General features: G+C 39.7%; 1 protein-coding gene across 4 annotated transcripts in view; it reads left to right on the top strand.

Annotated features, from left to right (window-relative positions):
- Positions 1-4146: 4146 nt before the first annotated feature.
- Positions 4147-26594, top strand: part of LOC105470834 (OPA1 mitochondrial dynamin like GTPase) — a 97371-nt gene continuing 74923 nt past the window's right edge. Inside the window, exons 1-6 of one of the 4 annotated variants that reach the window (XM_011723090.3) lie at positions 4147-4388; positions 20572-20890; positions 21529-21625; positions 23035-23142; positions 23640-23693; positions 24717-24784. In XM_011723090.3, coding sequence (XP_011721392.1) covers positions 4357-4388; positions 20572-20890; positions 21529-21625; positions 23035-23142; positions 23640-23693; positions 24717-24784 — 678 coding nt within the window. In that variant the 5' untranslated portion in view covers positions 4147-4356. The remainder of the gene's footprint in view (positions 4389-20571; positions 20891-21528; positions 21626-23034; positions 23143-23639; positions 23694-24716; positions 24785-26594) is intronic. The other 3 variants (XM_011723092.3, XM_011723091.2, XM_011723093.3) reach the window with 3 other exon arrangements.

The following is a 26594-nucleotide window of genomic DNA, read 5'->3' as shown; positions in this document are numbered from 1 at the left end:
AGGCGAGGTGGCGTGCACCTGTAATCCCAGCTACTCAAGAGACTGAGGCAGGAGAATCACTTGAACCCGGGAGGTGGAGCTTGCAGTGAGCCGAGATTGCACCACTGCACTCCAGCCTGGGCGACAAAGCGAGACTCTGTCTCAAAAAAAAAACAAATTATATATATATATCCTCAGACTAGGGTTCATAGGAAGCGACCGTAAATGTTTGTTAATGAGGATTATAACATGCTTTTCTGAGGGATGGGGAGAGTTTGATAATGATGATGGTGTAAATATGTGTAACTGTAGCTGATTGTTGGCTTCTCCAGGAAACCACAGAGGAAGAGTACAGTGTGAAGGAACTTGGAGATCTCCCAGGAAGAACTTTGCAAAAGCTTTTCTGTAAAAATGTAAATATAAAACTTATGAAATCAATTTTAAACATTTCCATTTCCATTCACATCTCTCATTACCTTCCTTTCTGAAAATTTCTGATTTGCTGGATAATTCTGAAAGGGTCCCTTTTCCTGCTAAGGTAAATATTTTGAGTTTTACCTGGTGAATTGCTCAATTCCTAGCTGAACATAAAATTTTAGTCTAAAGTAGTAAAATTGTTTCACTTCTGGATCAGAAAAATATTTTAACATGTTTTTACAAGTAATTAATACACAAGCTCAGAGTACGAAAGGGTTTACAATATATGTAAGTCTCCCTCCCACTCATGAACCACTATCTTCAAGACCTTCCTTGACTCTGCCCTTCACTAGGACTTATCAGCTCCAGTGTTTCCGTGGGTTAGGCATGTAACATAAATGAGTAATGCAAGTGTGTCTGTTGTATAATGTCATATTAAATTGTATTCTTTCAACATCATATGATTTACTTGCATACTTGTGTTCTTTTGCCAAAAAAAAAAAAAAAAAAACCCACTCTTTCTCCTTATTTTGGAAATGGCTGACCCTCTCAGTCCTTCATTTTCTCTCACTTTTGATATTGTAACCATCCAACAGGTTCTTCCTGCTCACTGCACAGACAAAATCCATTCACTGAGACCATGGCATTGCAATAGAAAAAGAGTTTAATTGATTCAAGGCCAGCCTACGCAGGAGAACTGGAGTTATCACTCAAATCACTCTCCCTGAGGGCTCTGAGGTTAGGGGGTTTATGGACAATGTAGTGGGCAAGGGGGTAGGGAATGGGTGCTGCTGACTGGTTGGGGATGAAATAATAGGAGAACACTCCTTGTGTACTGAGTCCACCTCTGGGTGGGGCCACAGGATCACCTGAGTCATGAGTCATAAGTCTCTATGGGGTGAGTCTGAAAGATACCACAAAAAAAAAACAGTCCTAGATTCTATAGTAATGATGTTATCTATAGGAGCAATTGGGGAAGTCACAAATCTTGTGACCTCTGGCCACATTGATTCCTGAGCAGTAAGGGACTATAGAAACTATACCTACATCTTAGCACAGTTCAGGCCCCTCTCATGATCCTATTCTCTTGGCCTTTCTTACAAAGGTGGTTTTTGGTCCCTGAGCAAGGAGGTAGTTAGCTTTAGGAAGCGACTATTATAATCCTTTCTTTCCAGTTAAACTATAAACTACATTCCTCCCCAAAGTTCAATTGGCTTAAGTCCAGGAATGACCAAGGACAGCTTGGAGGTCAGAAGGAAGATGGAGTCAACTATGTCAGATTCCTCTTGTCATAATTTTGCCAAGGCAGTTTCAATACAAGTAGTAGTTCCCTTTCCTCTTGATTTTTACTAAGAAAAGTAGAAGCACAAGCTTCATGATAAATAGCAATTGATGTGTTCAATTTCAGAAAGATGAGGGAGTTTGACCTACTGGAGAGGACATGAGTGCCCAAAGGATAAAAGTACTACTTGGCTCCTGGTTCCAAGACATTTTTTGTATATAAGAATTGAAGGTTGATGTTGTTAGGCGTCCTGATATTTTTATGATTTTTTTAAAATTGAAATTTCTTGATTTTTATTTTGGCAACAAATGTAGTTTTTGTTTTGTTTTGTTTTGAGATGGAGTCTCACTCTGTCACCCAGGCTGGTGATCTCACTCTGTCACCCAGACTGGTGATTTTTCTGCCTCAGCCTCCTGAATAGCTGGCTAATTTTTTTATTTTTAGTAGAGACATGGTTTCACCATATTGGCGAAGCTGGTCTCAAATACCTGACCTTGCAATCTGCCTGCCTCGGCCTCCTAAAATGCTGGGATTACAGGCATGAGCCACTGTGCCCGGCCCAAATGTAGTACTATTTTTAAAACACCGGATAGGCCAACACCATTCAAACAAAACAGGTCTGTGGGCTGAATTTGGTCCAATGGTGGCAGTTTTGTTATACAACAGTTTGCCCTCTTCTCATGGCAATACTATGTATATATGGGAGATTATTCGTTATCAGGACATACAGACCTAAAGCATAGGTTTTCATGGCTAGTATGGATGTAATTTATTGTCTAGTTTCTATACATGGACATTTATATTGATTCTAATCTTTTGCCATTTCATACAGTAGAGAAATAAATATCATCATGCATACATCTTTGCATATGTGGGAATGATTCCACAGGATAAATGCCTAGAAGTAGAATTGTAAAACAAGGGCTTCATAAAACATAATGATAACCACATATAAATGGTGATGGAGGTAAGTTTCTCCTTTTTTTGTGGTTAAAGTCTTTTATCCTTAATTTTTCTTTTTTGTTGTTGTTGTTCAAGTCTTTTGGTTTCTCTTATTTTCTAAAATAACAAGGAAGTAATGATTACAAAGACACTATTTGTACAACCCTACAATCCCAGGAAGATCTACAGTTTGCATAGGTGGGTATAGCAAGTTGCTAACTGGACCTGCCATTGAAATAGTCACCACAATAAACAAAGAAAATTCCAAGAGTCCTGCATTAGGGAATTGTACTGCCAATGACTAGGTCTTCACTTGGTGGTATTGTGAGTGCATGGGTCCAGACTTATGATTCTGACAATTAAGGGAAAAGGAATTTTCTTTATGCTCTGTGTATTTGTGTATGTGTGTGGCATGGGTGGGTTGGGCGTGGGGTGGGTAGCGAGCAGGAGATGAAAGGTGCCTGAGGTAAAAAGGATGCACAGGACCCTTTGATTTTAGTCCCTAAAAATTGGCTTCATAACCTTTCACAGGCCACATCCCTTTTATGGGCTCTAGTTTCCCTTTAAAACATAAAAGGTTTGTGTTGGAAAGGAAAAGGAGTATTTAAAGCCACAAAGCCGACTTATATTACCTAAGGAGAGAATGCAGATAGAGAGGGAGATGAGCTCAAGATGGCTGGCTGACATCTGGGCCTGCCCAACATTGAGAAATTTGGGAGGGGAGCCAGCAAAGGGGCCTGGGAGCAGCAGTTCCGGACAAAAAGGGGAACGTGACATCCAGAGAGCCAAGAGAAAAAGTGGCTGAAGGAGTGCTCAGCACTGGCATCTCAGCTGAATGCTGCGGCAGGCTCAGGGGCCACAAACAATAGGGAGCTGGTGGAGGCCTTGACGAAGACCATTTCAACAAACTGATGGGCTTAAAATCAAGAAGAAAGTTTGTTTAAACAGTTAATGAACAAATCATTTTGACGCCTTTTATAAACCACACAAGCTTATTCCAAACCCGTTACTGGCCTAATTGATTGAAGTCCCTTTCCGACCTGATCCTCAGAGAGTCTAAGGGACTTGGCCTATCCACGACTCTTCCTCTTGCTTCTCACCTCCCAAGATTGCCCTCAGGATGTGAAAGTGCTTTCAAACAAAGATGCCCAACAAAGAAGCTGGGCAAATGTGCAAGAATTAGTTTGTATTAATCTATTACTGTATTTCACCTTGCACTCTCCTTCGTGCTTCGTGCTTCGTTTCCTTCGTGCTCCCTCAATATCCAACTCTTAAATAAATTCATGGCTCCCGGTGAGCATTCACCACTTCTGATTCCACGCCTTTAACCCTTCCCGTCCCCGCCCAACTCTCGCTCCCTCCCCTGGCCAAATCTCCAACCCTCAAGGCTAATTCTGAATTCCAAACCGGAAGCAAGAGGGCGGGGCCACGTGACAGGCGATGGATTGCGCCAGTGCGTTCCCGATGCACTATGCGCATGCGCTAGTCCCCGCGGACCGTTCGTGCTGCCCTCCTAGAAAGGGTGAAGTGGTTGTTTCCGTGACGGACTGAGTACGGGTGCCTGTCAGGTTCTTGCGGAAGTCCATGCGCCATTGGGAGGGCCTGCGCCGCGGCTCTGTGCCCTTGCTGCTGAACGCCTCTTCCTGGGTCATTCCTGGACCGGGAGCCGGGCTGGGGCTCACACGGGGGCTCCCGCGTGGCCGTCTCGGCGCCTGCGTGACCTCCCCGCCGGCGGGATGTGGCGACTACGTCGGGCCGCTGTGGCCTGGTAAGTGCAGGCTCTAATCTGGCCCTGTTAATTCTGGGGCCTCTTGAGAGTGGGGTTGTCTTATCTCTATGTCCAAAATGTGCAGATAACTCTCAGGCCAGGCCGAGCGCAGTTGGAGAATTCCCAGATGTTCTTAAGGACCCAGAATGACAGGAGCCCTGCCTGGGCTGACGTTCGGAGCCGGCTTCAATTCCGGTCCTTGTCTCTGGCCCTATCCAACCCGAAAATTCTGGACGCCTCTCAATCTTGGCCTGTCTCTATTGTCCTTCTGTCTCTGCCCTTTACACTCTTGTGTCCTCAGTGTTCTGTCTTTCTCTGGTTGCCTTTTTTGCCTTTTTTCTGTCCTCTCCATGCCAGGTTTGGCTCTGTCCATGAGTCACCTCTCTCCACATTTCTCCTAACTCTCGCTGTCTTCTTTTTCTTCCATTTCCACGCCATGCGTACATTGCATCTTCAGGTACCTGGGCTCTTCTGTCGGGTAAAGGGGCGTCCGTCTCTTTCCCTAGCCCGCTGATAGGAGTCAGAACTAGAGCAGTGACGCACACGGTGTCAGAGGTGGTGATTCGAGATGCCCTTTCAATAGCAGCTTTTTTCAGTGTGTAGAGAGGGAGACTTGCTTTTTGATGCAAGGTTGTGAACGTGGCACCACCGTTCAATCATCGTTGCTCTGGGCTGGTTTAATTCTAAAAAGAAAATCATATAAATCTTTTCATTTCTGTGGGTTACTATATGCATTGTAATGAGTTTAAATTGGATTTTATAGGAAATTTTGTTCTAATATCCTTAGATCAAGCTTAGCTCATTGTTGAAGGCATTTGGTAGGAAGTAATATGCATCAAGCAAAATTGGAAAAACGTGGTTTTCCTGAATTAACTTATAAACACTTGTCTTGAATTTTTTCCAGACCTTTTTAAGTGTTGTAGATAATTTACCGTGTTTATAAGGAATGGAATGTATTTGTTTGTTTTGTTTTGTTTTGTTTTGAGCCGGAGTCTCGCTCTGTCGTCCAGGCTGGAGTGCAGTGGCGCGATCTCCGCTCACTGCAACCTCCACCTCCCGGGTTCAAGCAATTCTCCTGTCTCCGCCTCCCTAGTACCTGGGATTACAGGCGCCCATTACCACGCTTGGCTAATTTTTGTATTTTTAGTAGAGACAGAGTTTCACCATTTTGGCCAGGCTGGACTGGAACTCCTGACCTCATGTGATCCACCCTCCTCGGCCTCCCAAAGTGCTGGGATTACAGCCGTGAGCCACCGCGCCCGGCCCAATTTGTTTTATATACTGGAGTCCAAAATGCAGAACTAGACGAGATACAATAGTTAACGGTGTTAGTTAATTAGAATTATTGCATAGGTATTTTTAATCTCACGGAATTTTAGTCTTTGAGTAAGTTCACAGCCCTTGGTATTAAAGTAAGTTATTTACAACCTTTGCATTTCTACTTCTCAATATTGAGCGGGGAAACGTATCTGATTTTCTTTAACTAAAAAGAGAAAAGCCTGCAGAAGACGGCATTCTCTGTTGGAGCGGTTAAGGTGTGTAGGAAGAACTACAAAGATGGAGTTTTAAAACCAACTGATTTGTAAGTGGTATTTATTTAATTGGATGTCATTGGGCTAAATTATTTCTAAAGTTACCATGGATACTATTGAGTCATGGCTTAAAAATGTCTCCTGGTGATGGCACAGTTTAGCTACCTAAAGAAGTAGAGATGTGGAAAGCCAGAAGCCCCAAACTCTGGAATCTGTCTTTTGCTATAGTTCCTTTGCATGTTGTGAAAGAATACAGTTAAATTCCTGCTCCCTAACAGATGAGAGCATAAGCATTTTTTTGACATACATATATAAATGCGTGCTCATGGACATGTGAAAAGATCAATACTAACATTTATTTGGGTGCAATAAATAATTTGTGTAAAATTATTTTTAAAAGAATTACATATCAGGAAATGATATATTGATTAAAAGTGATGGTCATTGAACAAGAGAGTAGTTGATTTCTAGGGGAAACCTATTTTGCATCATATTTGATTTTTAGTTTTGACTGAATATTGAAGTCTATATTCAAAATTCTTTTCCTTTAGAACTGTAAAGGCATTGCTACATTTTCTTCTAATGTAAGTGTTTGGTGCTGCTGAGAATTCTCATGACAATCTGTTTTTTTCGTCTTCATGATTATCTTGTTTTTCCCTTCACGGAACCTCTTAGGGTCTTTATCCGTTATCCTAAATTTCTCAAGGCTTGGACCAGATGTGGGTTTGGTTTTCTTTTCTTTTGCTACTCACGTGACTTGGCTCACTCAGTGGGCCTTTCCCTTTATCTTTCTTCATTTCTGAGAAGTTTTTTTCTCTTATTTTTTTATTTTCTTCCTTTCATTTTTCCTGTTCTTTTTCTTTCTAGACATCTCTTAGGTGGATAGTGGTCCTCTTAGATTGATCTGTTATGTCCGTGATTTCCAAAATAAGACCTTTACTCATCGTCTGTTAAAAGGAAAAGCATACATGTACCCTATGTATGTATGCACACTTTTTTATTTTTAAATTATATATGTATCTGTACCAATTATTTACGTTGTAAGTCAACCCTAACATAATCTTAAAGGATAAGATACAAAACATGCTGCATCTAGAAGCTTCAGTACTTTCTTCCTGAATTCCAGTAGATCCTGTTGTTCATCCCACGGGATGCCTTCCGCCCCCATCCTCCCGCTCCCTTTGGATACCACATTCCCACATCTCTGCATAACTTAACTTTCCTTTTATGTTTTTCACCTTTTTTCTTTGCTTTTTATGTCCTAGGAAATTTCCTTAATTCATTTTATGATTTTACTGTTGATTTTTTTTAAATACTGGCCATTGCAACTTTATTTATTTATTTATTTATTTAACACAGGGTCTTGCCATCTTGTCCAGGCTGGCCTCGAACTCCTGGGCTCAGGTGATCATCTCACCTTGGCCTCCCAAAATGCCGAGATTACAGGCGTGAGCCACCACATTAGGTGGCAACTTAAATTTTTTATTTTTATTTTTCCTTTTAGAGGGCACCTAGCACTGAGTATTGCAACTTTCATTTCCATGAACTTTTAAAAACATTTATTAAACTCTTAAAGACATGTTTAATTCTGTACACTTTCTATTGTTCTTTGATTGCTGTTTTTGAATAACAACAAGGAGTACGCATTGGCATTTTTATGGTATCCTCTTAATAGTCACAATAATAGTTCCCTTGGCATGCTGTATACCCTCAAGTCTTAAATGTTTTGTATGCAGCTGTACATTGACAGTTGAATGGTCTTGCTCCAACTGGATCAGCAAGAACATAAAGAATCATTTAGCTGGTACAAAGCTGCGACTTGTGAATTCCCTGTTAACACCAAAGAGACGTGTGAGACTCATAGCGAAACTAAAGATGACTTGTGAGTTCCACACTGAGACCAAATAAGTCTTTATGATGGTGACAGAGAGTGGTGTCAATGGCTAAAGTTTTGGTCAATCTCTCTAAATTGAGGTGCTGACCAAAATGGGGAACTTAACTATATTAGACATAATTTTGAGAAACATGGGTATGTAGATGGTAATGGAGGAAATGGGTGTAGATGAGATTGCCTAGGGAGAGTGAGAAGTACGTTAGGTCTAAGCCCTGATGAGTTCCCAACGTTTCCAAGGTAGCTGAGGATACTGAAAATGAGTGGCCAGTGAGATAGAGGTAAAACTAGAGACTGCCCAAGGAAGAGGAAGTTTCAACAGTGAGGAGGTGTCAGCGTTGTCAGGAATTGCTGAGAGGTTAGATGAAACCAGAATTGAGCAAAATGGCCATTGGAAGCCTGCGGTGCCCTCAGTAAGAGCTGTTTCACTGAAGTGATAGAAATGGAAATCGGGCTGGGCACAGTGGCTCACTCCTGTAAATCCAGCACTTTGGGAGGCCAAGGTGGGCGGATCACCTGAGGTCAGGAGTTCGAGACCAGCCTGGCCAACGTGGTGAAACTCTGTCTCTACTAAAAATACAAAAATTAGTCGGGTGTGGTGACGGGCGCCTGTAATCTCAGCTACTCAGGAGGCTGAGGCAGGAGAATCGCTTGAGCCCCGGAGGTGGAGGTTGCAGTGAGCGGAGATCGAGCCATTGCACTCCAGCCTGGGTGACATAGCAATACTCTGTTTCAAAGAAAAAAAAAAAAAGAAATGGAAATCAGGATGGTTTGGCTTTTATTTTAATAAAATAGCTAGAGCAGGGAAATGGGGTACTTTTTTTTCCCTTTTAAGATGAGAGATAGCCGGGTGTGGTGGCTCACACCTGTAATCCCAGCACTTTGAAAGGGAGGATCGCTTGAGCTCAGGAGTTTGAGACCAGCCTGGGCAACATAGCAAGACCTTGTCTCTACTAAAATTAAAAAAAAAAATTAACTGGGCATGCTGGCACACACCTCTAGTCCCAGCTATGTGTGAGGCTGAGGCAGGAGGATCACACTTAGCCCAGATAGTCGGGGCTGCAGTGAGCCCTGATAATGCCATTGCACTCCAGCTTGGGCAACAGAGCAAGACTTTATCTCAAAAATAAATAAATAAATAAATAAATACCCTGTCTCACAAATAAATAATAAAGATGGGAGGAGAGATTTGACTTAAGATTCCTCAAAGGGCAGGAGGAAAGAGAATTCCAAACAGCGATTCACCTTTAATGGGAGGAAGATCGCTTAATTTTATGGGTAGAAGAGGATTGGTGGAGATACAGTATGTGAACAGCTTTTATATGAGGAAGTTGAACATGTGTCATTGTAATAGGTTCCACTCTCTGTGAAGTAGAGGACAAGGTCATCTACTGAGAGTTGGGGGAGATCAAGAGAGATAAGGGGAGATCAGAAGAGCTTGGAGAACAAGAAATACTCCTAGCAGAGAATGGAAGAATGAATTGCTAAGAGAGATGAAGTAGGATTGTTAAGTAATTTTGAGGGCCTTGTTGAGATGTGCTTGCAGTTGGGTGTAATTTTCTCCAGTAGTGCTTTATTTCCCTGGGTACAGGCATAGAGAAAAACAATAAGGCTTATGTAGGGTTTGTATTTTGTTGGACAAGTCAAACACAAAAGTCAGAGGACAAGGGAGTTTAGAATATTTGCAAAAGAGTTATTGAAATGATGAACCATATAATCTAAGGTGGATAAGTGGGTGAATAGATAAGGAGCATGTGAATAGGTAAGGAGAAGAAAGAAATATTCCATTATTGATTGTTGACAATGACTCTCTAATACAGCTATTATGCCATCTTAACTGATTAAGAAACTAAGGCTTTAGGAAATTCATAATTTGCCCTAACTGCACAGCTAGTAAGCAGTGAAAATGTGATTGGAACCAGAGTTCTTCTGACTCAGTAGACTAAATGGATGTAAGGATGTAGTTGAAAGAAGGGTGAGCTAAATGTTGTGGAACCATGAGCTCTTTCTCTGGTTGATATGCCTGTCTGTAAGTGATAACATGGGTCACCCTGGATAAACCCTTGTGATGATCAGTGACTTTCCTTTGTCCTTCCTCCTATGCCTAGTCTGCCATTCCCATATCCTTTCCTTTTCCCTTTTCCTTTCTCATTGCTGCCACCTAACTTTAGGCTCTTCCCCTTACATCTGGGTAACTGAAATAAGATCACCTTTTTGTTCCCCTTCTGATCCACCTTGACCTAACATTATCTTTACTATTTTCTTTAAATTACTGTTTCGTTAGTCTTATTCCACTCAGGAACTCTCTGTAGTTCCCCATTGCCTACAAAACAAAGTTGAGCCTCAGCCTTGTATTCAATGACTGTTCAATTGGATATTCAGTCCAGTTTTACTCCTCCTATGACCCTTCTATGCCAGCTCCTTGGGTCTTTTGCCCTTTCATTGTCTTATCTCTGTGCTCTTCTTTCTCTTTTTTATTTTATTTTATTTTTTTACATTTTTGGTTTTCTTTTTTGTTTCTTTTTTTTTGTTTTGTTTATTAAACCTCCATCACACTTCATCCTATAGAGTTTTGAACCAGAGCATGGTGCATTATCATCCAGGGGCTCTGGAGGAAGTGGCAGGGAATCCAAAATGTCACCTTCGCTTCTTATCTGGGGCCACATATATTTCTGCATCTGCTGCTTCCCACACTCTTGCCCACAAGTGTTGCTTGTGGAAATAATTTGAGATTTACTGTCTGGCTGACCCTAGTTTCAATCTCTTTTCCACCATTTGCTAGTCATTCTACCTTAGGCAAAATATAGTATTCAAAGAAAACTTCGGACAAGTTAAATTTGACGGAGTTCAATTGAGCAAAGAAAAGAAATTCCCAAATTGGGCAGTCTCCAGAATCACTGCAGATTCAGATAGACTCCAGGGGTGCCTCATGGTCAGAACAAATTTATAGACAGAAAAGGTAAAGGGACATACAGGAATCGAAATTGAGACATAGAAACAGTGAGATTGGTTACAGCTCGGTGTTGACCGTATTTGAACGCAGTTTGAACACTCAGCGGTCTATGAGTGGTTGAAGTATGGCTGCTGGGATTGGCCAACACTCAGCTGTTACTACAGATGCATACTATGCAGTTAGGTTTTCAGTTTTGTCTTCCTATTAAGCTAGGTTAGTTTGTCCACAAGGATTCAAATATAAAAGTACGGAGTCCTTCTCAGGCCATGTTTAGTTCGCTTTAACTATTCCCCCCTTTTGGTCAGCCCCTCAATTTAGAGAGACTGACCAAAACTTTAGCCATTGACACCACTCTCTGTCACCATCATAAAGACTTATTTGGTCTCAGTGTGGAACTCACAAGTCATCTTTAGTTTCATTATGGAGTCTCACACGTCTTCTTTGGTGTTAATAGGGAATTCACAAGTCGCAGCTTTGTATCAGCTAAATGATTCTTTATGTTCTTGCTGATCCAGTTGGAGCAAGACCATTCCACTGTCAATGTATAGCTGCATACAAAACATTTAAGACTTGAGGGTATACAGTGCGCCAAGGTGACTATTCTTATGACTGTCAAGAGGATACCATGAAAATGCTAAGGTGTACTCTTTAAGTTCTTAAGAAATGAACTGAACCAAATTAGCCAAGTTAAGGTTCAGACAATATAAGCAGTTCAGCAGCATTAGGGTCTAATTGGTCAGAGTCTTCATGTGGAGTATGATAGTGCTTAAGGATCATAGTGCGCTATAAAGTAGCTTGACTTAAAGAGGTAATCATTTTCATTGTTACACTGGTAATACAAGTCATAACTTGGAAACCTACTAGAAGAAATACAAAGATTAGAAACCCGTGGAAAACCCAAGTTTGCCATTCATCACTTAGGATGCCTGCAAACCAACTGTTAGTAGCTCCTATAAACATATCATGGGTTCCCTTCTCTTGAGAGATTCCTTTAATGTACTTGGTGGCAGTGTCTAAGGAAACAGCAGTATCAGCCACCTTTTTAATTAAGCTTTCTGTAGTAACAGAATCAGGGGAGAGATAAGTACAAAATTCAGTTTTGTTAAACACCATATAACATAGGCCTCCAGCTTGAGCAAAAAGATCTAAGACTGTATGATCTAACATTAAGTGTTTTTGTTGAATATGTATGTTGTCATGTCCCTTTCTGAGAGTAGCTTCTACCCATCTGAAACCCTGGGAGGTCTGACTGGCTACAAAATCCAAGATTTTTCCCAATACACAAATTAGCTTTGAATTCCGTACAAATGGTACTTCACTACCACCAAGAGTGAACCCCCAGGAACCCCACTGGAATCTTTCCCCAGTAGAAACTAGCTTATCCTTGTCCATTTCGAGGCTAGTGCTAATTTCATTTTTTGATCATTTTGGCCTCCAATCATAAGAGCTATCATGAGAATTTTCAGGGGAAGCAATTGGAAAGGCAGGAGCAGGCCAGCAAGGAGGCAGAACAGAATATGCAGATTCTCCACAGACCCAATATAGACCCTCGGGTTGGAAAAGGGGGCCACCTAGTTGTATTTGAGCAGGGATCATTCAGGTTTGTTCAACCATAAATCTGTGTAGCTCCTGAATATCATCCAGTAGAAAAAAATTTACTTTTCTGTGGCCCCTTTATAGTGTGTTGTAAGGGTGTATAACCAAATCTAGTAAAAAGAGACTACTGGATTGAATCTGGTTACATTATACAAGCAATATTTCGTACTAACATAAGTAATTCCCAGATCTTGAGTGTGTGATGCCTGCAAGCCCAGTATACATTTTGCAGACATCACTTAGATTGGTTTTTTATATTTAGTGTGATCGACTTATCAATTGAAAAAGAGTATTGTTTTTAGTGAGTGTAAGAAAGCAAGTACTAGTGATGTTTAGAGTATCAAGAATAGCTTTCCATTCTTCCCTTGGAGTTTCAGGGTGACTCACTGGGAAATGTGGAGGGGCACTGGCACCCATGGAATCGTTTCCTGATTTTTTGGAGTTAGCCCACAAACGCAATAATTACCCTAGAGCGTAAGCTCGAGCTGAAGCCATCCACTGACTATGGTCCCATGGATTTTTATGTAAGGAAAAGGAAAGGATTAGGGCAAAAAATGAGGAAAACAGAAAAACACATGAGGCTTTCATGGTGGCAGAGAAGTCTTGATCCGTGATCTTGAGACAGCTACTGCAACTAGGATGCTGTCTGCTTCTGGGGAGAGATTTCCCTGGTCAACTTTTCCTTAAAGTCTCCAACACATGTACAGTTCCAGGAGTCTGAAGGGACCCTTTTGACCTGTGAGATGTGGACCCATGATTCAAAGCCCTGAAGCGTCACTGCACTCTGGGTAGTGAGAAGAACTTGGTATGGTCCCATCCAACGAGGTTCAAGAGTGATCTTCCTCTGATGTCATTTCCAGAAGGCCCAGTCTCCAGGTTCCAGACCATGGAGTTGATTGTCCTCAGTTGGTGGATGTCAAAACGCTTCCTTTACCTGGTGGAAGTATACTTTGGCATAATACATTAAAGCCTTGCAGTATTTAGTCATATCAGAGTTTAAGAGCAGGAGAAGCATGAGATGCTATTATTAGGGACATGGGCCTCCCAGTGACTATTTCATAAGGAGTCAATTTATATTTTCCAACAGGAGTGAATCTGATTGACATTAAAGACAAAAGGTAGTACCTTTGGCCAAGGCAACTCAATTGATTTAGTTAACTTGGCCAGTTTCAGTTTTCAGATGCCATTTCTCTTTCAACCTTTCCGAAAGACTGAGGGTTATAAGGACAATGGTAATGCCACTGTGTCAGTAACACCTTATTTAACTGCTTTATAACTTGCCCAGTAAAATGAGTTCCTCTATCACTGGAGATTTTTAGAGGGATCCCCCATAAAGGAAAAACATTGTCTTGATAATTTCTTAGCTGTGGTCACAGCATCAGCTTTCCTACATGGGAAGGCCTTTATCCAGGCAGAAAACATGCAAACTATTACAAGAACATACTGATACCCCATTGAGGGTGGTAACTGAATGAAGTCTATCTGTAAATGTTCAAATGGTCCATCAGGTGGGAGAAGTATACTACCTCAAGTTTTTCCAGGATTATGAGTTTGACAAGTCAAACATTGATTATAAACCATTTTAGCAATTTTGGAACAGTCACCCCACCAGTACTTTTTCATAATTTGGATCATTTTGTCTGTTCCATGATGAGCTGTGGGGTGCAGAGCTTTCAGTAATGGAAGATTCAAGGAGGACCAGGTGGCCGTCCGGGCCCTCTGTGAGTCCTCCCTTCACGTTAAAGTTACATCCTTTTAGATACCAATTTTGTTTTTCCAAATCAGATGCATTGCACTGTTCATTAGGTCATCATAAGGAATTTGGCTTAATCTTATGGAGTTCATTCAGATTGCATATCTCGATGGTTTCAGCACTAGCTGATTTAGCATAAAAATCTGCTAAAGCATTTCCCTGATATTTGGGTTCATTTCTACAAGTATGAGCTTCAATCTTAATAACAGCAATCTGCATTCATAACGGGATAGCAGAAAGGAGCTCATCTGTTTGGAGTCCATCATTGATGGGGATCCCACTAGAGGTGAGAAACCTTTGTAGTTTCCATATCGTACCAAAATCACGTACTACTCCAAAAGCGTATCTACTTTCCATAAATTTTTACTGACTTGTCCTTAGCTATATGACATGTTCAGGTAAGGGCAGAAAGCTCTACAGGTTGGGCTGACTTGAATTAAGAGTTCCCTTCTCTATTAACTCATAGCAATAGCATATCTTGCCTGATTTTTTTTTTTTTTTCTGAGTTTTTGTCATAGGACCCATCAACAAAAAATAGTAATTTCAGGATGATCCAGTGGCGTATCTTGTATATCAACACGAGGGACCACTATTTCTGACACTACACTTACACAATTGTGGTCTTCACCATCATCAGGCAGAGATAACAGAGTGTCTGGGTTAAGTAGATTACAGCCTTTTAGATGAAGACTAGAAGGAGATAGGAGAAGTAATTCATAAGATGTTAGTCTACTTGCTGAAAAATTCTGGGTTTGATTGGAATTTAATAGACTTTCCACAGCATCTGGGACTTGCAAATTAAGTTCATTTTGTGAAACCAGATCTGATGAAGCTTCTACCAGCTTGGTGGCTGTGGCTACTGCTTTTAAACAATTAGGATATGCCTTAGAGACTGGGCCTAATTGCAGGCTGTCGTATGCAGTGGTCCTATGTTTAGCACCGTGTTCATGAGTAAGGACTCCTAATGCCTGATGGTAACACTCATGAACAAAGTGAAAGGTTTAGTGTAATTTGGAAGTCCTAAATCTGGGGGGCTGTTGTAAGGCCAACTTCATTTGGCTAAAAGTCTGCTTATGACGATCTTCCCAAAATAAAGGCTCTGGTACAGCATTTTTAGTGAGCTCATACAGTGGTGAAGCTATTTAGGAAAGAATTTGGAACCCAGGATCTGCAATATCCTGCAAGCCTAAGAAATGCTTTTGTCTTTTGGTTGCAGGTTGAGGAAAACTTTAAAAAGTTTTTATCCTCCCAGGTGAAAGGGAAATCCCTTCAGCAGCCAAGTCATGTCCCAAATAGTGGACTTTTTTTGAAAATTGAAGTTTTGGCCAGGCGTGGTGGCTCACGTCTGTTATCCCAGCACTTTGGGAGGCTGAGGCGGGCAGATCACCTGAGGTCGGGAGTTCAAGGGCAGCCTGACCAACATGGAGAAACCTTGTCTCTACTAAAAATACAAACTTAGTTAGCCAGGTGTGGCGGCACATGCCTGTAATCCCAGCTACTTGGGAGGTGGAGGCGGGAGAATCGCTTGAACCCAGGAGGTGGAGGTTGAGGTAAGCCAAGATCGCACCATTGCACTCCAGCCTGGGCAACAGAGCGAAACTCCTCCTCAAAAAAAAAAAAAAAAAAAAAAGGAAAAAAAGAAAACAAAGAAAGAAAGAAAAGAAAAGAAAATTGAAGTTTTTCCGTTGAAGCCTTGTGACCTTTATATCCAAGTTGCTGTAAAAGGTAAACGGAGTCAATTGCCGAGCACTGCTTAATAGGAGAGCATAACAATAAGTTATCTACATACTGAATGAGAGTAGAATTTTGAGGAAACTATAGTGTCATTAGGTCCTGATGCAGTGCCTGGGGAAAATATGAAGGGGCTTCAGTAAACCCTTGTGGTATTACATTCCAGGGGTATTGCTGATTTTTTCCAGGTAAAGGCAAACAAATACTGACTTTCTTTAAGGAATGCTCAAGAAGGCTGAGCCAAGATCTAGTACTGTGGACAACTTGGAATTAGTGGGTACATTAGGTTATAAAGTATTAGGATTTGGGACTACAGAAAATATTGGTATTACAATTTTATTTATTGCCTATAAATCTGGTACAAATCTCCAGCCTTATCTATTTGGTTTTTTAACTGGTAAGATTGGAGTGTTACAGGGGCTGGTACATGGAATTATGAGTCCTTGTTTAATTAAATCTTCTACAATTGGTGAGAGCCCTTGAATTGCTTCAGGTTTTAGTGGATATTGGGGTAATTAGGCAAAGGTTAAGAATGATCTATTTGTACTTTTATAGGTTCTACACTTTTAATTCTTCCTATATCAGTTGGGGAAGAGGCCCATAAACATTCAGGTGTTTTCAAAAGATCAGGGATATTACAGGCTTGAGTTTCAATCTTATCAATTTCTGCCTGTAAACAGCATAACAATTCTGGTTCAGGAGAATCCGGAAACTCTTAAGATTATTTCTCTTTCTGAGGAAAATTTTATGTGCCCTTTTAGCTTTGAAAGTAAATCTTGCCCTAACAAGTTTACTGGAGCAGTATCACATAGTAAAAAAGTGTGGTTTTCTGAAATGGGGCCCAGAGTTACTTGGATGGGTTCAGATATGGGGGCCTCTTCAACTGAGTTTGAAACCCCTACCACAGAAATGACCTTTTTGCTCGTTTGGGATTTGTTGGCTTATTAAAGTGGGATTTATGGTAGCTAGAGTAGCCCTGGTATCCATGAGGACTGTACACGACTCCCTATTTCTTTTAACCTCTGTTTCCTCATGTTCCTTTACAGGTATTACGGGGAGCAATCCACCAGAGTCCCTTGGAGCCTCCTTAAAGTTGATTATTGTCAGGAGGACTAAGGTTTCCTGGGCTCCCTCTAGTGGTAAAACAGTGTGGCCTGGAGGGAGGTTTATCGGCGGACAATCCCTTTTCCAGCCCCGGTTGTTTGCAATACGGGCAGACATCTTGGGGTAAATAACTTCTTGTTCCAGGACCTCTTGATTGTGATTTAAAATGAGGACAAGATGGTCCCTTTGGTCCCGGTCCCTGTAACTGTTCTAAATGAAGGGGCATAAGCTTGTTAGCCTTTTGAGTTTTTTCTTGCCCTAGAGTCCTCTCAAAATGTTCGGCTAGGCTGGGCACGATGGCTCACGCCTGTAATCGCAGCACTTTGGGAGGCCGAGGTGGGCAGATCACGAGGTCAGGAGATCAGGACCATCCTGGCAAACACGGCGAAACCCGGACTGTACTACAAATACGAAAAAATCAGCCGGGCGCGGTGGCGGCGCCTGTAGTCCCAGCTACTCGGGAGGCTGAGGCAGGAGAATGGCGGGAACCCGGGAGGCGGAGCTTGCAGTGAGCTGAGATCCGGCCACTGCACTCCAGCCTGGGCGGCAGAGCGAGACTCCGTCTCAAAAAAAAAAAAGTTCAGCTAAGGCCACCAATTCAGTCACATCTCTAACTTCCCATTGCAATTTATGGTTTTTAATTAAACTGCTACTGGAGTCCATTTATAAATAAAGCAGTTAATGCTGTTTCAGCCCCTGCAGGGAATATTCCTTGCTGTACTTTGAGTTCACAATGCTTCACAAACAATAAGTGAGTTCTGTAACCTGAAACTGGTTCCTCCTTTTTTGTTTTGTTTGTTGGCTTACAAGATTGTATGATGGACCAATTTTTTGTGGAAAAATTTTAGGAACTGAATGAAAAGATTTTCAGCAGTTTTTCTAGGTACTTTTGGTCCTTCTCGTGAGGAGCTTTTGGAGGGGCCTCTAATATCATCCTCCTCAGGTTTGTCCGGTTCTGCTGCTGCCATCCATTTCCGACCTTCACCAGCCCCCAGTATCATGTGAATAAATTGGTAAATTCAGGAAGTCCTGGATCGTAAGCTGCTATTAGCATTCTAAATTCCTCAGTAAATTTTTGAGGCTTCTCCCTTGGACCAGGGAAGTCCTTCACAATGGGGCTAAGCTCAGTTTTAGACTATGGAGTGAAAGTAGTTACAGCAGGTGAGGCCTGACTGATCAGAAGGTCTCACTTTGTAAGGCCTCTCTCTAACTTCCTTTTTTTTTAAATCATCTTCAGGGTAAAAGTGTAATTTAACAAAAAGATTAGTGGACTCAGAATATGTGGGTAGAGACGGACAAAGAAAAGGAACAACTGAGGTTAGGTCAGTCAGAGTACAGTCCTCTTTCTTCATCTCCTTGGTCTATTGCTTAAGCTTTTCATTTGCTTTTTGCAAAGAATCTTTTAAGGAGGCAATTTTTGATTCACTTAGTCTTTTAGAGGCCTTTGCATATCCATGAAAGAATACATCCCACTATATTTGTGGGGGCTTTGATCCCCCTTTTTCTGATATGCCTTGCAAACAAACAATTTTATCCAAATTAAAACTTCTCCATTGTGGCCATCTTAATTCTAAGTTTTCTTTAGTGAGGTTAACCCATTTTTTCTAAAAATGCACACATTCTGGGCCCATAATTTTTATACATAAAATTAGCTGGAGTCCCTGAAGATGGAGTCCCAGACTCCTTGGACTGAGACGATCCCATTATTAAATAAGGTACCTATCAGAGGTCTGAGGCCTCTAACTTAATCCAATCCAGTTACTTATCCAATCCAATTTGGTCTTGGATCCAGTCCAGGCTAAGTATTGCTCAAGTAAACTCAGAGAGCTCAAACACAAGTTACTGGCACTCGGAATCCAAGAGAAAACTCACCTATGACCTCCAGTTACATTCAAGACACCAGTGAGTGCAGTGGGTTCAGCAGGTACCTCACGTGGTCACCGGGTGTTCCTGGGGGTTGCCGGAGTTTTTCTTCAAATCACACTTCTGACACTAGATCTGTTAAAAGAAAACTTCAGACAAGTTAACTTTGATGGAGTTTAATTGAGCAAAGAAAAGAAACACTTTGCAAATCAGGCAGCCTCCAGAATTGAATGCCGTTTGAACACAGCAGTCTATTAGTGCTTGAAGTATGGCCACTGGGATTGACCAACACTCGGCTATTATTGCAGATGTATACTACTCAGTTAGGTGTTCAGTTTTGTCTGCCTATTATGCTAGATTATGTTTCATCCACTAGGACTCAAATATAGAAGTATGGAGTCCCTCTCAGGCCATATTTAGTTTGCTTTAACAATACTTAAAGAAAAAATTGTAAAATAAGGGTACTTACCTTACTGGATGCTTCTGAGACTTAATATTTACATAGTTACACTGTAGTGAAAACAGCTAGCGTAATGTCTGGTATGTATAGGAACACAAGAGATACCGCTTTCCCATACCATTCTTCTTTACAGCATTGCTTCTGTTTTCCTTGATTCCTTTTTTTTTTTTTTTGAAGATGGAGTCTCACTCTGTTGCCCAAGCTGGAGTGCAGTGGTGCGATCTCAGCTCACTGCAACCTCCGCCTCCTGGATTCAAGCAATTCTCCTGCCTCAGCCTCCTGAGTAGTTGAGATTACAGGCACACACCACCACACCCAGCTAATTTTTGTATTTTTAGTAGAGACGGAGTTTCACCATGTGCAGGTTGGTCTCAAACTCCTGACCTCAGGTGATCCGCCCACCTTGACCTCCCAAAGTGCTGGGATTACATGTGTGAGCCACCATGCCCAGCTTCCTTTTTCTTAAGAAGTTTCCAGTCCCATGTATTTAAAGGAATTAATATTTTTTAACTACTTAGAATCAAGACTGGCCCTGATTATTAGTAAGCAACTAATAGTAAGCAGGCAACTATATATGCAACTATGAGCATATGTTAAGATATGGTTGTTGGTAACCTTTCATTCTCTTTAGGAAGAAGAGGGTGGAGCTCTACAGTGAACGTGTACATTTAAATTCTATTCTCTTTGGGGCTTTTTTGCTACTTTCATTTTTCTGGGGATCCAGGTGCTTGAGTTGGGATTGATTAACTTCCTTAATTTCCACCCCTGTGCTGTCAGGATCAGGAGACGTAGATGAAGGTGTTCTAAACTGCTAGAAATTTTGTTTTTGAAAGCAAAAGTTTGCATGCATTTTTTTTTTTCAACTTTTACTTACAGTGAATAGTAGTTAATAAAATAAGTCCCTGGCTTTTCTCTCTTTGGTTTCAATTCCTGAGAACAGGATCATAGCCCACATATTAGAGTGGAGTCCCACTGCTTTGGTTTGAATCCTGCCTTTATTTCTTATGTCAGTGTGACTTTGGGCAAGTTATTTAAGTCTTTGCACCACATTTTCCTCATAAAATGCAGATAATACTAGTACTTTCTACATAGGATTATTAGCAGGATTAAATGAGATAGCGCATGCTGTAACCATGTCCGGCACATAGTCAATGATTAGTGAATGTGAACTATTGTGTGACATTGTGGTTAGTCAGGTATGGGAGTATGTGTGTTTCCTTTAGTATATTGCTCTTTTCATGTGGTTTCCTTTGTACTGTTACCCTATCTGATCTTTCTTCCATATTCATTTTTCTTTCAGTGAGGTCTGCCAGTCTTTAGTGAAACACAGCTCTGGAATAAAAGGAAGTTTACCACTACAAAAACTGCATCTGGTTTCACGAAGTATTTATCATTCACATCATCCTACATTAAAGCTCCAACGACCTCAATTAAGGACATCATTTCAGCAGTTCTCTTCTCTGACAAACCTTCCTTTACGTAAACTGAAATTCTCTCCAATTAAATATGGCTACCAGCCTCGCAGGAATTTTTGGCCAGCAAGATTAGCTACGAGACTCTTAAAACTTCGCTATCTCATACTAGGATCTGCTGTTGGAGGTGGCTACACAGCCAAAAAGGTGAACTTAACATTCCTACTGGTTTTCCAATTATTGTATCATGATTAAGTTTCTATAGCATAAATCATTTTTCTTTTGTATAGTGGAATACAATTGGGTGTTTAAACATTTATTTTGTGTCTCTGCCATGGACTAGATTGTTTTAATGATGCTAATAGGAAGATACCTTTAGAATCTTACCTATAATTATAGGAAATTAAAATGGCCTAGTGGAAGGAGCACAGGGCTGGGAGTAGGAACACCTAAGTTTGATTGTGAGCTTTGACGTTTAGTAGCACAGATGTGAAAGTCAGGTGACATTCTCACATAAGCCCTTCTTGGCAGCTCTGGGACCAGAAGCAAGGCATCCTGTCTCCCAGTCTGTCTTCCTTCTACCCCACAGTACTGTTTAGAGCAAAATTATGAAACCTGTTTGAAATAAAAGTATATTCTGAATTTTTACATTTCCCATATTTAACAGAGGAGTGTTTACATGTTTTATGTGCTTGTTTGCTGAGGCCACTTAAATTTGTTTCTTAAAAGTTTTGAACATAATACATTGTTCTTAGTAGATTAATGTGTTTTTATTAAATAATTTTTCTTTATGTGTTTATTTGGCATGCAGAGCATCTGATTGACACACTTTTCTTATCTTTTAGACTTTTGATCAGTGGAAAGATATGATACCGGACCTTAGTGAATATAAATGGATTGTGCCTGACATTGTGTGGGAAATTGATGAGTATATCGATTTTGGTTTGTATCATGAACATTAAAATACTTTTTTTGGTCATCTCTTGAGGAAAGAGAAGTAGTTGTATTGAGATAGTTTCTTAACTTATGAACCTAATATATCACAGTTTTATTTTAATGATATATGTAATATAATATCAATGAAAAAATCTGAACAAAAGAAATACCCAGTAGTCCATCACTTTACCACAGCTGCCACTAACCATTTGGAGCATTTTCTTTTAGTTATACTTATTATATGTGGTTAGTATCTTTTTAACTTATGGATTGATTGAGACAGGGTCTCACTCTGTCACTCAGGCTGAAGTGCAGTCTTGCAGTCATAACTCACTGCAGCCCTGAACTGGGCTCAAGCCCTCCTTCCGACTCAGCCTCCCTAGTAGCCGGGACTACATGCGTGTGCCACCATGCCTGACTCATTTTTCAATTTCTTGTAGAGATGGGGTCTCGCTGTGTTGCCCAGGCTAGTCTCAAATTCCTTAGCTCAAGGCTCTCACCTAGCCTCCCAAAGCGCTGAGATTACAAGCCTGAGTCACTATGCCTGGCTTAATTTTTTTCTTTTAATTGTTTTCTTTTCATGAACACTACCACAGAGTAAAATTTTAGTTCCCTTTTTAAAAATTATGTAATCATGGTGAATATACACTTTGGTATTTTGTCCTTTGCTACTTAACATATTTTGTCAGCATTTCCATGCTGCCAAGTAGCCTTTCTATTAATAATATCATTTTCTGCGTTATGTAATGTTGCCCAGAGCATATTTATTGCGACCCACCTAACTAGCTCCTTTTGAATAGATACCTTGGTTATCTCTACTTTTTGTAGCCAAGTTATTTAAAAGTCTGTTAGTATCCAGAGTAATTTCTTTTCTTAGTTGGCCACTGCTCTCCCTTTTTCAATAGGTGGATGAGAAAAAAGTATATTGGATAGCTACGATTGCCAGTAATTCATGGTGCTCTTTAAGAAATATATTGTCATCAAATTTTTTTTTAAATTTTGTCAGATTTCTTAGTTTAGGTGTATGTGGAGGTGGAATTTTTACTTGCACTTATTCACAGAATTTATAAAGATAAAACTGTTCTATGTTGACGAATGTATTTGCAAAAAAAGCACACTTTCAAATTGTTCTTCTGGGATTAATGAGGAGAGCTTTCAACTTGATGTATTTGCCAGTACCACAGCATAGTGACTGAGAGCCTATATTCTGGAGCTAGACTGCCTGGGTTGGAACCCAGGCTCCTCCACTTTCTTGCTGTGTACCTTAGTTTCTCATCTGCAAATGGGGTTGATAATAGTAGCTGTTTTGTAGGGTTGTCAGGAGGATTAAACAAGTTAATACTTTAGCCCTTTATAAGAATAGTATCTGACATATTTTCTTAGTTTCACACTCTGTATGTTTTGATCTTTTCCAGAGAAAATTAGAAAAGCCCTTCCTAATTCAGAAGACCTTGTAAAGTTAGCACCAGACTTTGACAAGATTGTTGAAAGCCTCAACTTATTGAAGGACTTTTTTACCTCAGGTAAGGAAGGAGCTGTTTGATCCAATTTAAAATTTTAAGAACCATGGAGGAAAAATACATGGATTATTTGTTTATTCCCATTTTTTTTAAACTAAAATATTTAGTACCAATGAAAAACAGGACTTTTTTAAAAAAGATAAACACAAAATTTTGTTATGCGATGGTTTTAATTTTTGTTTAGCCCAGTAAAATGGCAACTCATAAGCACTTAAACATACTTGGCTTTTAGTGAGGGGGAAAAAATATCACTTGTTCTTGACAAGTAGATGAGACTTCCTATGTATTTGCTTTTCATAAGTGGTTGGACCAATTTGGTGGTTTTTAAATAAATTTAAGTATGATAGACCATAATGAGTAGCATTTATTAAGTTTAATCCTGGCATATTTGCCCAATTATTGCCCTATTGTAATATGAAATCTGAGATCTCAGACATCTTTGTTTGCTCATTTCTGTTAAATTTTACATTTGTATTTCCCCTTTTGCTGGTTTTTCACAGGTCACAAATTGGTTAGTGAAGTCATAGGAGCTTCTGACCTACTTCTCTTGTTAGGTGTGTAAACAGACATTTTTGCTGACCTTAACATGCCTTTTAAATGCTTCTAATAAACTAGTTGCAAATAAAATTGCAGACCAAATTTATAATACTGCTTATGCTGAATTTTAAAACCCCAGAACTATATTAGGCAAACTCTTTATCCTTTAGGTGGAAATAATAAAATAATTATTTTGTGATAAAACTAAAATTCTTAAATATGTATGTGTATGATAAGATTAAAGCTGTTAAAAGAAAATTTACTTAGCAAAAATATTTTCTTGAAATAGATCTAATTGTTTTTGATAACTGAAATGAAAAGTAATTTTAGTTTGTCTCATCTGCCCTGTCATGGTTGACATTTAAATTTGTTTTCCGGCCGGGCGCGGTGGCTCATGCCTGTAATCCCAGCATTTTGGGAGGCCAGGGCAGGCGGACCATGACCTCAGGAGATTGACACCATCCTGGCCAATACGGTGGAACCTCATCTCTACTAAAAATACAAAAAATTAGCCGGGCATGGTGGCATGCACCTGTAGTCCTAGCTACTCGGGAGGCTGAGGCAGGAGAATCGCTTGAACCTGGGAGGTGGAGATTGCAGTGAGCAGAGATTGCGCCACTGCACTCCAGCCTGGGGGACAGAGGGAGACTCTGCCTCAAAAAAAAAAAAAAAAAAGAAAAAAAAATTGTTTTCCTACTATACATGGTCTGTATTGCCAGTGGTATGTGGCTGAACTGTAAGTACTCTCATGTAAAATAATCCTTACTAAAGATTGTCTTATTTTTTATTGTAATTTTCAGTTATATATTTTTAATTGTTAGGTTAAACATATGCTGTGATTGCTATAGTTAGTATTTTTTTATTTTCTGCACAGGTTGTCAGTCATGTTCCTTAAAATAAGAATAAAGGTGATTTGATTCTTTGAACCTGAATTGCTGTAAAAATCCATTCACCTTTTCATTGACTCAATGTAATGTGAAATTCAGCTTAGGCTGTTGACATCACTGGAGAATGTAAAGGGTTGCGTATTTATCTTTAAGGTTCACCAGGAGAAACGGCATTTAGAGCAACAGATCATGGATCTGAAAGTGACAAGCATTTTAGAAAGGTAAGTGTAAAAGAGAATTGTTCACGTAGGTAGTCTTGAAAGATTTTTTAAAGTTTTTACTTCTTTGGAAGATTTTTAAATGATAACATCTGAGGAGCAAATTCAAAAGCATCCAAATAGAGGTATTGTTACTAATCTTAGTGCAAAGTACAAGATATTACGTGGCAGTTCTAGAAATATAATTGAGAAGCCCATTTCCTTCACGTATGTTCTGTGAAACATTAGTTTCAAGGGTTGTACCCAAGAAAGAGTTTTGTTGTTAAGTGTGTGGGGGGAGAAAGGCTGCTTTAGACAAAGCAAGCAGGCTTCTTTTCTTTCCCTAGGACTTCTCAGACTGTAATACATTCATGCGCATTGTGAATTTCCGAGGAGTCAAAGCATACAGTGTTTTCCCGAATTACTTACCAACAGAACCCTTTTGCTCATGGAACATCTTATAGGGACTAGATTTCACTTTGGGGAAACTATAAAGGGAATAGGAAGTGGGTAATTAGGAAATAAATCAATTCCCCAATATTGATAGTTAACAAAGTTATGTATGGGGTTATTTACGGTGTGTTATTTTCAATACATATTCATTAACAAAATCCATATGAAAGTTATAGGAGAATTGCTGAGGCAGAATAGCATACTTTGCTCTGTATTTATAATGCTCATGTATTTACCTGATGTTTTCTGAGTCTTCACTTTTTTCATTCTTTTGGAATTGGTAAAATAACTGATTCCTTGAAAGTTTTTTTCTACATAATACCTAGATAAATAGATTTATAGAAAAAATATTGTATCAATGTTTTAACATTAAATATGGAACGTGTAATTTTTATATTGGAGGTTATTGTAGTTTTAATACATCGAGGAAATAATTTTATGTTTATTTTGGAAGCAGGAGGAAGAAATAATTTCTATAAATAGATTTTCATCTTTTTCCTTGTTCTTCAACTTTGAACTTTTTACATTATATTCCAAATTTTAATTATATTTCAAAAGATGTTTTTCTTTTGCCTTTTAATTTTATCTTTTGGAGAAAAATGTCTGTCAAAATGTATGTACGTGTATTTGTCTTTTGATTTGATCTTTTTTGACACTCTTGCATTGACATTATTTTAACCAAAGGACACTCTTTGATTGTTCTTGCTACTGAGGAAAAAAAAAATAAGTAGAAATTAGCTTAATATTTGTGGCTTATTTTGAGTGAAGGCCTTAGCCCTTAAGGCAATTAAATTTAATGTGGAGAGAAGATCCAATCTAATGGGGAGAAGGAGCCTTTGTTACAGGTATGGTAGTATGGTTCTTTGAGTGACAAGATTTCTGTTTGCCAAATTGGTAATGGCGAGGTCTGTATGTCAGTTTTCTCTCTGATATGGCCTAGGATCACTTTGGTGAATGAAAAACCTGTTTAAGGGCCTGACTCAGATAATTCTCTTAAAACCCTACTAAAATTGTAAATGAGTAATCAGTAATTGAACAGAAGCTCTGCAATAGAAAAGAAGCCAGATAATTATTTTTGGAAATTTAATTATATTTACAGATTTTATTTTATACAATAGACATGGAATTAAATTTATTACATTATGTTCTAATTTACTCTTTGCTTGTTTTAATTTGCTTGTTTGACAATAAATGTCCTTGTAAACTATTTCCTTTTGACTTTTTCTCAATTTGTGGTGCTTATTTTGCCCATTAAAGACTTATCAATTTTTTTTTTTTCAACTATTTGTTATACCTACTGAATCTAGAGTTGTAATTAAGCTACTTTCATTACTGGTTAAGTCAAATTATAGCAAATGCTACTATAAAAATTTACTATCCA

This window comes from Macaca nemestrina, chromosome 2 (genome assembly GCF_043159975.1).
Source record: "Macaca nemestrina isolate mMacNem1 chromosome 2, mMacNem.hap1, whole genome shotgun sequence".
NCBI lineage: Eukaryota > Metazoa > Chordata > Mammalia > Primates > Cercopithecidae > Macaca > Macaca nemestrina.
This window is presented reverse-complemented; position numbering and strand designations above follow the sequence as displayed.